Raw genomic sequence first — 13,743 nt, 5'->3', positions numbered from 1 at the left:
AGATGTTAAATTGCTGATGGATGGCCCAAAGCCAGCACATGGTCGGCTCTTCTGGTATTCAACTGCAGTATTAATCATGTGTGGAAAGGTATTTTTTTCCCCCTCTGTGAAAAATGAAATGGCTAATATACAGTATGGAATGAGTGCCCTGGAACAATTCCTTTCTTAACAGGAAAAGAATAAAGCTATTAAAAGAATAAACTCCTGTATGTGATATGATGACAGTGGGATTTTTCTGACGAGCTAAATGAATAAGCTCACTCTCCTTTGATTTATGCCAGTGCAGAGTGTCTCAAAGCTTCAAAAGGCAGAGAGCTCATTTGGAGATGCCGCCGGTCTTCATTCCTTTTGTTTAAAGCGAGTGAGATGCTATGATTGGGCCAGAGGCAAGCCTTTGACAGGCCGAGACCTGGAGAGGCAGGCACCTAAGTGCTCTGCAACAGAGAGGAGAAGGGGTGCCTTGAGGGGGCTGCCAGAGCCTCCAGTTGAGGAAGGAGGCTTGCCCTTATTTCAACAAACCCGGCCCAAGGCACTTCTGCGTGAGCCAAAGTGGGGCCTGCCTCTGTACTTGGTCTCCTAAGACCTGAGGGAAGCTGACCTGTTCCTTTGCTGTCAGCTTGAATCCTGGGGAGGAAGCTAGAAATTAGGCTTGTTCTTCACTTCCACCAAAGATAGACCCAGAAAAAAAGCAAAGCTCATGTTAATAGCCTTACAAAAGGCTTAATACAGAAAGATTAATTCCTGACAAAGGAATGTATTTTACATCAGAAAATATCACCCAGGTAATGTCCATTGAGGGGGAAAAAATGGTTTGAACTATATATTCTTATTACAATCAAGAGCAATGTGCATGTAATCAGAAAAGCATAAAACACCAGACAAACCTAAATTCAGGATTAGTCTACAAAATAACCAGCCAGTACTCTTCAAAGGTCGTGAAAGACAAAGAAAGACTGAGGAAGTCACCAGTTGGAGGAGAGTAAGGAGAGATGATAAACCACTAATGCAATGTGAGACCCTAGATTGCCTGGACCAAATGGACCTTAGCAGAACAAAGAAATTTGTATTAATTGTATTAATTAATAGTAGTTTACAGTGAATCTGTAAATTGGTGAGGAATGTTCTATCAGGTTTTCTGATCATTGTACTATGGTTATATAAGATGCTATCATTTGGAAAAATCTTTGTATTGTTTTTGCACGTTTTTTGATACGTTTTTAAAAGGCATTGTTGCAGAAAGGTCTGCAGTAAAAAGCAGCAGCCATTGTTCCCCCATTCCAGGCCTGCGCTCCAGAAGCAGCCAGTTTTCACTCTTTTCGCTGTTTCTTCAAATAGGTACCCATGGTTTACTCGATACTATTCCTTGATTGCTTAATTTTAGACAATAACTAGCAACTTCCTGCCATGATGGATGAGAATTTAGCTTATTATCAACCCCCCACTGTTTTTCTTCATTCTTTTTTTAAATCTTCTATTTTAAAATAATTTTAGAGTTGAAAAAGTTGAAAAGACCACAAGTTCCCATATCCCCTCCATCCCGCTTCCCTGAATTTTTATATCTTATTGAACCATGACCCAAGGCTCTAAACTAAGCAATTAGCATAGGTTCAATACCATTAACTACAGATTTTTTTGAGATTTTTGTAGTCTCTCCACTTCTATTCCTGTTCTGTCCCAGAATCCCATACAGGACACCATGTTGCATTCAGGTGTCTACCCTGGTGTATGACGGTCCCTCAGTCTTTGTGTGTATACTATGGCACTGACATGTTTGAAAAGAACAGGCCAGATATTTTGTAATGTACCCATTAATTTGTGCCTGCCTGATGTTTTCTCAGGATTAGACTGAGGTAGAGAGAAACAGCACAGAGGTGCTTTGCCCTTGGCAACGTTTCAGGGGTATGGTATCAACATGTCTCATTGGTGGGGACGTCAATTCACCTTGGTCACTTGATTAAGGTAGTACCTGTGGGCTTTCTCCAAGGAAAAGCTACATTTTCCCTTTTCATTAGAAGCAAGTCCCTAAGTCCAGACTACATTCAAGGGAAGAGGGAATTAAATTCCAATTCCCAGAGAAAGGAGTATCACAGAATTTGCAGATGCTTGTGAAATCCACCGCAGAAATAAACATTTTGAGGAAGATACTTTGAGACTATGCAGATATCCCATTTGTCTTTAAAGTTTTGTCCCTTATTTTCAGCATTCCTCAGTGGATCTTGCCTGCAGCAATTATTGCTGTGGTGTTCTAATGATGATTTTTCCATTTCCCTATTCCTTCTACATTTATTCATTAGGATTCCTCTCTGAGAAAGAGTTGTCTCTTCTCCTTCACATATCTATTCAATCATGTATTTATATCAGTGTGAATTCATGGATATTTATTTTATTCTTTGGGTTATAATCCAATACTATCGGTATTTATTTTGCTGCTCAAATTTTCCAGCTTTAGCCATTGGAAAGAAACTCTTTCAGGTTGGCTCTTGTATCCTTTTACCCTTCTTTCTTCCTTCTTTCCTTCCTTCCTTCCTTCCTTCCTTCCTGCTTTTCTTCCTTCCTTTCTTTCTTCCTTCCTTCCTTTTTTTCACCACTTCTTTGAATTCTGATACCACAAGATTTTCCAGGCTCATTTTATATTTTCGCAACTGCAGCCCTAGAATTAGCAATTTTCCAAGTATTCCTGGTTCCTTTTATTGGGGAATAGTACTTAGAAACCAATATATGGAGCTAGATGCGTGCATTGCTGAAGCGTGTCATTGCTGCCTAGCCCTCTTAGTGGACAGGGCTAGAATATGTATGCATTTATACTAAGCCACGTGTATACACCTGTATAGATTTACTTCTGTATCTGTTTATCTGCATCATATAAAAACGAAGTGATTTCATATTGATCTCTCCCTCTACCCCAGCAGCCCCTAGTTCATTCTAGCATTACCCCCTTGTTTAAATATAACTTCTTCCTTCCACAGTGAGAAATCTAGTTCTCATTATCTACAATTGCTCACTGCTGGTATAGACGAATATAATTGACTTTATGTATTAATCTTCTGTGCTACAACCTTACTAAATCACTTTTTAAGTTCTAGGAGCATTTTTATAGATTCTGTAGGAGTTTCTACCTGGACAATCATGTTGTCTGCAAATAAGAACAGATTTATTTCTTCTTTCCAACATGCCTTTTCTTTCTTTAGCGTCTCAATTATACTGAGTAAGAGTGGTGAGAGAGCAGATCTTTGCCTTGTTTCCAATCTTTAGGGGAAAGCTTGCAGCCTCTCACCACTAAATATGGTCTTAGCTACAGAGTTTTCATAAACGTCCTTTATCAGGTTGAGGAATTTTCCTTCTATTCTTGATTTGCTGAATCTTTTTATCTTGGATAATTGTTGAATTCATCAAGTGGTTTTTCTGCATCTATTGAAATGATCAACCGGCTTTTGTCCTTTAGTTTGCTAATATGGTGAACCACGCTCATTGATTTTGAAAACTCAACCAGCCTTGCATTCCTGGGATGAACCTCACTAGATCCTGATGCATTATCCTTTTTATATTTTGTTGGATACACTTTGCTAATATTTTGCTGAGAATTTTGGCATCTGTATTCATGAGACCTATTAGTCTGTGGTTTTCTTTTCTTGTAATATCTCTGGTTTGGGTACTAGTAAAGGTGGGAAACAGAAATAGAAGAGGAGATGGTGAAGAAAAACCTCTAAAGGGTGCCTATCACTTTAGAGATTGAATAAGAGGCAAATCAGATCATCAGATGAAGCAAAGTGAAGCTGAAAGATATAAATCTAACAATGTGATTTTTAAAAACATGAATTTTAAAAACTGAATATATATATGTATATATACCAGGGGTGCCAAAAAATGTATACAAGTGGACACTTTGGTCAACGTTGCTCAAGCAGTAGTTCACTGTAATCAAAAGTGTCTGGACGCTGCTGGTAACCACTTTGAGCACCTCTTGTAATTGCAGAAGTCAAACGTGACTTGTATTCATTTTTTGTTATCGGTATATATTGAGTATTACAATTTTAATACAGTTTTCCTTTCTTAAAAAGTGTATACATTTTTTTGGAGATATATATATATATATTCATAACTGGCATTCAAACTAAATTCTATCCTTTCCTGAAGAAAAAACAGGATTTGGGGACAGCTGACTCTGGCAAAGCCTGTAGCCTTCTCCCTGTTCTACAATTAGAACTAATTTGGCCATGATTCTTTTGGATCAGCTACCACACAAAGTTGACAATAATACCAACTGCACTCTCTTGAGACTTACTAATTAAATTTCAAAGTTTAATCAAAAGAAAATGCACACATTCCCTATTAATATGCTGACTTATTTGGAAGTTCGGTGAATTTTAGCTACACTTTCAGAATAAGCTAGAGATGGGTACACAAGACACACAATGAAATTGAGGCCTAGAATAGAATGTCAGAAAATACGGGCTTGAAGAGAGTGGGTGTTAATAAATATTTGTTGGTTGAATATGTATATATATATATATATATATATATATATATATATATACATATATATATATATATGTATGCTTATTATACTCTTGGAATGATTTTTCAAGTCTCATACTACTCAAACTTTTTCAACATTCTCTGTTTAGCAAAATAAAGTGTGAATTTTTCTTAGTCTCATTCTCTTTGACGTTTTACCCGCTTGTATCCCAGTGAAAAACTCACCCATGGGTTTCTGGTTCATCATATTTATCCACTGTGTTTATCCAATGTTCAAAGTGATACTTTATTCACATTTATCTCAGGAGACAGCATACTACCGTCGGGCAAGAGCAAATGAGGTTACGGCCTTCACTGCCCACTCTCAACTTTAAATTTAGAGCAAAGATGTTCTCGGTCCGTGAGTGTGGCTCTCCCCCAAGGTCATCCAGTGTGACAATTTGGTCTGGGAACCTTATGCCATGAGCCTAAAATATCTGCATGTGAACAACAGCCTTGATTTGCTGTCTCCCTCATACCAAGCACTGCCTTACGTCCTCTCTCTATATTACCTCACGTAATCCTCACCCCATCCTGTGTGATTACTGTCAATAGCCAGCACTCTCCCCTTTTAAAAGAAGAAAATGCCGTCTCAGATCAGCAGGTGGTGGGCAACTGAGATACCAATTCCCAAAATGATGTCTCAACTCTCTAGCCTCAGTGAAGTTTTCATCATTGGGATCAACGAATCATAAGTGCGATTTCACTGGCAGAGAAGAAGAAAATGGTTTCGAATGTGTGTGGGGTGGGGTGGCATTCATTGCACACCAATATCAGTAATTGGGCTGGAAACTTTATATTGTTTCATTTAATTTGCACGGAAGTTCAGGTAGCTGATAGGCCCACTTTACTGAGGAGGAAACTGAGGCTTAAGGCTTAAGAGAGGAAAGTAGTGGTCAAGCCCACGTCTGCCTGACTCCAACATACAAGCGCTTTCTATATATACAACATGCTTCCTCTGGATTTCTTCTTGACTGAGAAAAGGAGCCAATGCATTAAATTGACATTCAAATTTCTTGTGGTTTTCACCTCTTGAACACTGAAAATTGGGTTCTAATTTAGAGTTGTGAGAGCTTTGGTGGCCACATAGAACCCTTCTTCCAAACACCCAATTTTAATTGTACCCAGAGCGTAGTTATAACATGAGCATCTCATGCCTTTACAAGATTTTTTGTTGAAACCTCTAAGCAAATTAGACATTGAAAGGTCTTTTTCAAGAGCTTTCAGCTGCAAAATCCATGAGCTCAAAGACGATCTTACTCAGTTTATCTCTAGTACCCAAAATATTGCTTAACATAAAGCCGGCAGACAGTGTTTATTTGGAGAAATGAGTGTTTTGAGGTACAATAACCCAGCATTTACCTCACTAGAACTATCTGTGGTGTTGCAATAAATAGCTTCTCCCCTGTCTACATGTCTTCTATCAATCCTAAGGTCATAGCCTAAAGAGGGAACTCTTTCCCTAAATCTTAGGACTAGACAAAAGCAACAGAAGATGTCCCAGCAATAAGTCTGCAGCATAATGTCTGGAACATAGTAGATGATCAATAAAAAGTTGTTGGACTCATTATTGAAGATCTGCATTTATTTAAGCTCACTCTTCATGAGGCCTTCTGCTTCGTTTATCTCATAAAAGCATCTGTGGAAGATACTATAATATTTCACATTTTACAGAGGAAAAAAAGTAAAGTTAAAGCGGTTAAGTAACATGCCCAAAGCCATACAGTTTGCATGTGGCAGAGCTGGGATCAAACTACGGCAGGCTGATTTCAAAACCCTCAGCCTAAATCACCCCACAGCACTTGATAAACTTGCCAAACCCGTTGCTTCCTCGAGGCCTTTTGCTCTCTCTACCCACTGGATCTTTGCATGGCTGCTTCCTTATCATCGAAGTCTACCCAATGTCACTTCCGTGAAGACAACTTCCCTGACCATTCCCACCAGTCCTTCTCTGTTTCGTAATCCTTTTAGATTGCCTTCATGGCGTGAACTACCATCGAACATTCTCTGGTTCATGATTTGATTACTGTCAAGTCCCACAACCAGAGCCTGAGCTTTGTGAGAGCAGGGACCTGTTTATCTTGCTGGTCACTGCGACCCATTGTCTTATGCTGAACCTGGCACACCAAGGTGCTCCCAAAATACTTACTGACCTAAATGGCTACTGCAGACTGGATAAACCCTAGCATGTTAGAGAGGACAGTACTTGGGAGGCCTTCTTTAGAAAAGCGCCTGGTTATGACTGGTGTACATCTCCAGATCCTTTAGGCGCAATTCCCATATCAGTGCTTCTTTGCCATTTCAAACAAGAAAATTGATTTGTACATGGGCCAATTGAGCAAATTTTTCCATGCAAAGAGGGAGGCTCAATGACTTAGTGTTTGTAGCGTACTTTGTAATCTCTCCAACAAAAGATACTCTGCTGAATAAAAATAATTTCCATCCCTCTCAGATTGGAGCCATGTATACGGAGCTTCTACAAGACCAAAATGTCAGTTGCTCCTGGTTTAAAGAGTGCTTCTCAACAGACAGCCCTAAGCTTTATGTGTCACCCAGGATAAAATCCAAAGGAAAGAAAATTTATGACAGAAAACTCCCTGGCCTGGGTCCAACATTTGATGGAGAGTATTAACAATATTACTTGGATTTAAGTCTCTCAAGTTCCCCCTGACACATGTCTGAATGAGCTGGACGTATGCGACAAGCATTTTGTTTTCGACTCTTCTGAGTGAGTTTATTGTCAGCATAATTGCTTCACAGGTCTCCAACCAGTCTGAGACCTCACACGTCGCTGCCATGTTTGTTTCTCCAGGAAGCTTGGTGGTTCTGGTGACATCACCTTCCTCTCCATCCACTCCAACTTCGTATTTTCTGCTCCGGTCCCTTGGAACTGCTCTGAGCTCACTCACTTTGAAGTGCTGTTCTCTCTGTTTAGAATCCCTGTCCCTCTGCCTGTGCCTAACTCTGAATTCTTTTTAAAGATGTGGATCTATTGTCCCACCTCTCCTTGCCTGATAATCCCTCAGGTTCACTCCCTCACTCATACTCCCCAGGTTAAACTGGGTGCTCCTCTTCTGAATTCTACTCTTCTGAATTCTAAAAGGACTTTATGTAGACCGTTAGTTGAATGACTTGTTTTTGTCTATTGGCCGATGGACTCCTGGCTTGTCTACTTTATTCACCTTGTATCCCCAGCACATCACTTGACAGCGCCTCATAAATGACTGAGAACTGTGTTTATACTGGCTCCCCCACCCCACCTCCATCTCATATTAAGTGGCCTGAGAGGAAAATCTTATTCTTTAAAAGGTTGATTTTACTCATCAAGTAAGAAGGTCAGATGTTCAGTTCCTGGTGTCTCCCTCCCAAATCTGTCTCAGGATCTACAGTTACCCAGACCGGTGGTGAGTGAAGAATGACGGTCTTAAGAGCAAAGAACATGTCAGTACCAAGAGCATAAAGGCATTCCTCAGACAGAAGCAGCACGACATGAGGACCAAAAAAGAACCAGGACGACAAGGATGAAAGAAGGCCTAGCTTCCTCATCCTCGCCTAGCCGTCTTCTGATCAAAACCTTATACCTCCATGTACAAGTGTTCCTTTTAAATCACCATAAACATCTCCAAGGTATAAAGGAAATAACAATCATGTCCTCAGTAAGCTGTGACTACACAGTAACAGGACCAGTTGTCATCCGTAGCTTGTGGAATAACGTGCTCCCATGGCCACACTACAAATGCTGTGGTTTCTAGGGGACAATAAAGGCTTCATTTTCAGAGTCGGGTCCAGCAGCTGCTGGACCCAACTGGGAGCTCTGGGAGGGTGGTGGGCACACGGTGGCCTGGAATGTCCTAGCATGGCAGGAGCAGTGTCCGCACTAAATGGCGGATGGTGAGTTGTAGACCGTGGTCCGGCCTCCACCTGTCTTTCCTTGGTCCTGACTACTTTCTGAGTCAGTTTCTGCAGTGTCCGTAGGGCTTCTAGGCTTCCCACCCTCAGATGCTGTCAATGACTTTCTTTGCTGCTTAAAACACCCAGAGTTCACTTCTTTTTCCAGCCACCAAGAACTCAGGTAAGAATTTTATTCTAAGCACAGTAGGAAGCCACAGGAGGGTTTTAAGCAGGAAAACAGCACAGATGAAATGAGAATGCTTGGGAAGAATTCCTGTGTAATCTTAGAACTACATTGTCACCATCTGGACAGTTGGTTTGTTTGGGGCTCTTGGGCCCCCTCCTTTGAGTAACTGACAAGGTTTCTTTTTTATATGAGTCTCTGTTAGGAAACATCGAGCCAAGTCAGGGGCAGTCAATAATGGGGGTAGATTACTCTGGTGTATATGTTGAGCCTCAGTTCTGGTCCACATAGCCTCATTCTTGCTTTTCTTTCTCCCTTTTCTCCCTCTTTTAATGCTATACTATTTTGCCTTAGTTTGTGTCAAATTATTTCTGGATAAAGCTTTACTATGTTTCATGTGCTACACAGCAGTCATTAGCCACATCTGGCTAGTTTGATTAAATTTTAATTAATTAAAGTTAAATTAAATTACCATATGAACCAGAAATCGTGCTCGTTGATATTTACCCAAAGAAGCTGAAAACTTATGTCTCGCAAAAACCCTGCACATGGATGTTTATAGCAGCTTTATTCATAATTGCCAAAACTTCAAAGCAATCAGGATGTCCTTTAATAGGTAAATAGATAAATAAACTGTGGTGTATCCACTAGACTATTATTCAGCATACAAAAGAAATGAGCTAGCAAGCCATGAAAAGACATGGCTGCCTCTCGGAGATTTGTTTTTTTAACTTTAAACAAATTTTTATTACACAAAGGTTGTCCTAGAATTGGATATTTCTCTACTTTGTACACAGCTATTCTTATTGTCCACAGGAGACTTAAATGCATATCGCTAAGTGAAAGCAGCCAATCTGAAAAGGCTGCATATTATATGGTTTCAACTGTATGATATTCTAAAGACTGCAACACTATGGAACCAGTAGAGAGACCAATGGCTTCCAGAGATTGGGGGCGATGAGGAGGTAAATAGGCAGAGCACAGAGGAATTTTAGGGCAGTGAAAATACTTGGTATGATACCACACGGATGGCTACATGTCATTGCACAGTTGTCCAAACCCAGAGATTGTGCAACTCCGAGAGTGAACCCTCATGTAACCTGTAGGTTTCAGGTGACTGTTATGTGTCAGTGCAGGTTCATCAATTGTAGCAAATGTTCCACTCTGGTGGGGAGTGCGGATAATGGGGGAGGCTGTGCATGAGTCGGGTATATAGGAAATCTCTGTACCTTCCTCTCAATTTTGCTATGACCCTAAAACTGCTCTAAAAAAATTAATTTAAAAATTCAGTTCCTCAGTCACACCAGCCACATTTTAAGAGCTCAATCACCACAGGCAGCTACCTACCTATTGGATAGAACATATATAAAACATTTCCATCATCACAGAAGTTCTGTAGGCTAGCACTGATACATGCGACAGTATGGTATACTATAAGATCATTTAGTATAACGAGTATCATTTTGTTCTGCTGCCTCTCAAAGTTTGTCAATGGAAAACTAAGATCCACTTTGAGACTAATAGTGGCAAGGATTCTAGAACGCTGTATTTAGCACAAATCACGTAGAAGAGCTGAAACAGAAGGCTTATCATCTCGGGAGTTACTAAAACTCTTCCCACATGTCAGTACGGAGGACGCTTGCACAGTAATGTGCACTGAAAAGAAATATTCAAGATGCCACCTCCAAAGAACAGACTCTAAGGCAGTGAGAACATGTCCTGAGCATGCCTGGAAATTGTATGGGCACTCAGAAACATCCAGAAGGAGGAAAAAGGGAAATCGGAAACTGCCCCTTTGGTCTGCATGAACCAGTGCCTTTTCTGAGGACACAACAAAGCAAAACTTCTATGGACATCTACCATAAACAAGAGGTTACAGTTCGATAACTGAGTAGAACTAAGTGGTTATTGTTTTACAATATAGTTTCTTGGAAAGAAAGCTGAAGTCTTTTTTTTCCAAGACCCCCAGTGGATGCCTGAAACCTCAGACAGTACCAATCTTTACATATACTATGTTTTTTCCTGTACATATATACCTATGATAAAGTTTAACTATAAGTTAGGCACAGTAAGAGATTAACTACAATAACTAGCAATAAAATAAGACAATTATAACAATATACTGTAATAAAACTTATGTGAATAAGGTCCCTTTTTCTCTCTCTCTCCCCCCCTCTCTCTCTGATAACCTAGGTGGCTACTACGTGACTAACAGGCTGGTAGTGTCCACAGCGTGGATATTCTGGACAAAGAGATGATTCACGTCCCAGGCAGGATGGAGCAAGACAGCATGAGATTACATCACGCTACTCAGAACGGCGCGCAATTTAAAACTGATGAATTGTTTATGTCTGGAATTTTCTACTTAATATTTTTGGGACAGCAGTTGACTGCTGGAAACTGAAACCGTGGAAAGCGAAACTGCAGATAAGGGGGGGACTACTGTACCAAAATGGAAAAAGAAGTTCATTCTTTCCCAATGGCTAACAATCAATGTTTTCTTTATTAAGCAAAATGCACACCCAAAAGTGTTGTTTTCTCCATTGCTTCAAGGTCAGCAAGGCTGGGAACTGATTAGCAAGAATAAGCAGTGTCACTTCAGACACAGGAGGATGGGCCAGATGGGAGCAAACATTCTTCAGAACAGCAGATTTTCTTTCAACGGCAAGCCATGGGCAAGAGAAGGGAACTCCTGGGACAACCAGCAACACAGTAGCAGCCTGTGGTTTTTTTCTCCTTCTCTGGGGAGCTATTTTCTTTGCAAAACTCCTGTAATTTTAATGGGCTGCCATTTGCTCATTAAAGTCACCTGGGAATTTAGTCAGCATTCAGAACACAAAATAGGACCCTGTATAATGTTTAGGATTTTGTCATTTAATAAAACATTTTATAAGCTCAGTGCGTACCAATTAACTGGTCACTCACTGCTCTTCTCGGGGGCCCAGCAGCCTACCCTGTGGTATACAACGCACTGACTGCTAGAGGTAAGTTATGGAGGGACCTTTTCCCAAGTTCCCATTTGTCCTTCTTATGACATTCAAATACTAGGTGATGAGTAATCAGTCACTGTTAAATGTCATTCCTGGGAATTTGACCAGGCTTGGCTTCTTATCATTCAAAATCTTCTTGAGGGCTGTCTCTTATGGAAAAGGGAGGCCTTCAGCTTCTGATCCCATGGAGGGATTTATTATCTGTTGGAGAGCACGAGTGTGTGTGTGTGTGTGTGTGTGTGTGTGTGTGTGTGTTTACCACTAACAGAGCAATTTCTAAATGCTGGTCCATGAACTGACTCCATCAGAATCTCCCAGGATGGATGATAAAAACGGGCATCTGTAGTCTCCAGCCCAGACCCATCAAATCATCCTCAAGGTCAATGCCCAGAATTATTGTCTGACAACCACTGCTCCCAGTCTTCTCTGATACACAGGCAGCTTTGGGAGGCACTTGGCAAACAGAAGCATCACCAGACTGAAAGGTACACACTGTGTCCCCGTGTTGGAATAATTCTCTCCAAACAGGTAAACCAAAAAGAAAGCATAACGCAAACCCTGTTGCACAGCCACAGAACGCATCTTGGAGCCTAACCACCCATTTAATAAGTGTTGATCACAAAGGTGAAAATGTGAAAGATGCAATACAATCTATCACCATGCTTTGAAAATTAAAAAAAGGTCCCACTTATTGACAGGCTTTCTTTTCTTGAATTTTATTCCTATTTTTGAGCGAGTACCTTCGCTTCATTTTACATTCAGTTCCTACAATGATGGGAGAGGGGGCTCACACCGCCTTAGGTTCCAAGTAAAGCATGACTCAACCGTGAGAAGAGCCAAAGGAGAAAAGGGAAGACTGAGACCCCAATACTGGGAGGCAGAGAGGCAAAAGTGTTCAAAGAACAGTGGGAGTGAGCTGAGGGGGGCGTGCAGGGGGGTGTCCAGGGAGCACGGACCTACAAACCATGGGTCAGTGAGGAAATGAACACATAAGAAAACCTCCACCCTTTGACTATCTTGATTGTGTTCCAATGATATATTCCTCACGGCTTTGTCTAGTATCTTTGCATGATAAATATAGCAAACCTCAAGTCAACAGAATGTCTTTAAAATGTGTTGAAAAGGCACCACTTTTTGAAGAATGTTCTTAGGGGGAACAATAATTCCTTTCACCCCCACCTCTAGTTTGGCTTCTGATTGGGGTGGAAGGCTGGGTGGGACATACCCCCACAAGTTCTTCATGGAAGAAAATTGTGATGGAAGGAAACAGGCTGGTGCTGTCCAAAGTGCAGAAATCAGTGACATTAGTAGTGACCCATCAAGCCTGCTTCTATTTGTCCTTCAGCAATCACACCACCCACTGGCATTTACTCAGGCTGACTGTGCTCAAGCACTGTGCTCAATTTTTTGCAAGCATTATCCCAACTGTTCTTCACAAATGCCTTAGAAGCTAGGTACTATTATTGTCCCTGCTTGAATGACGGGGGAGATGAAGCGTAAGGGCTTTAAATAATTTTCAAAAGTTATACCCCAATATTTTAGTCATCCTATGCTTCTAGAATCACACAAAACCGCCTGGAGCATTGCGGGTTGCTAAGAGTTCTTTCCTAGTGACAGGCAAAACCAAGAAAGGAGCAGACGACGTTACACATAGCAAAACCAGTCTTCTCCCACGAATCAAAAACCCCCCAACAAAAGCCATGCCACTTTTGATGGATAAAGATATAAAATAATACTGGTTTAGGACACGAGATACGAGAGCTGCTTTAGCCCAGTAGATTTGCAGATGAGTTTTGCAGCCCTTCTATGATCTGCTCCACCTCCCACCCGCTCCACCCCTGCCTCTCGACAGAAACAAAACCAGAATGAAAATTAAAAATAAAATATCTTTACTTTTCCTCAAGCAACAATCAAACTTTTTCCTAGACCTTGTCTTGTCTGAAAGCTAAGCCCTCCCAGGGCATCTAAGCTCTTGGACGCCTTCACAAAAGGCAATTGATGATTCAGGTCCCAGCCCCCTGCATTCCTTGGGCAGCTTTTCTGCAGGGAGTCCCACCCACACTTGAGCTTTCTCTCAACTTCTCCCTCCTGGACCTGAGCCTCAAGAGAACATCGGCACTCAGCAGGAAGCAAATTCGAGTCCATCAGGTTTCTAAGAAGCTA

At 41.0% G+C, this 13,743-nt stretch overlaps 1 protein-coding gene across 1 annotated transcript in view; it reads left to right on the top strand.

Moving 5' to 3' along the window:
* The window catches only part of LOC308510606 (uncharacterized protein), a 456,681-nt gene extending 444,411 nt beyond the window's left edge, over nt 1-12,270 (top strand). Inside the window, exon 7 of the mRNA XM_081080187.1 lies at nt 10,784-12,270. Within this exon, the coding sequence (XP_080936313.1) occupies nt 10,784-10,802 (19 nt within the window). The 3' untranslated portion in view covers nt 10,803-12,270. The remainder of the gene's footprint in view (nt 1-10,783) is intronic.
* Nucleotides 12,271-13,743: the final 1,473 nt, after the last annotated feature.

Source organism: Rhinolophus hipposideros (genome assembly GCF_964194185.1).
Source record: "Rhinolophus hipposideros genome assembly, chromosome: 18".
Lineage (NCBI taxonomy): Eukaryota > Metazoa > Chordata > Mammalia > Chiroptera > Rhinolophidae > Rhinolophus > Rhinolophus hipposideros.
Note: the sequence above shows the minus strand (reverse complement) of the source record. Positions and strands in the feature narration are given on the sequence as shown.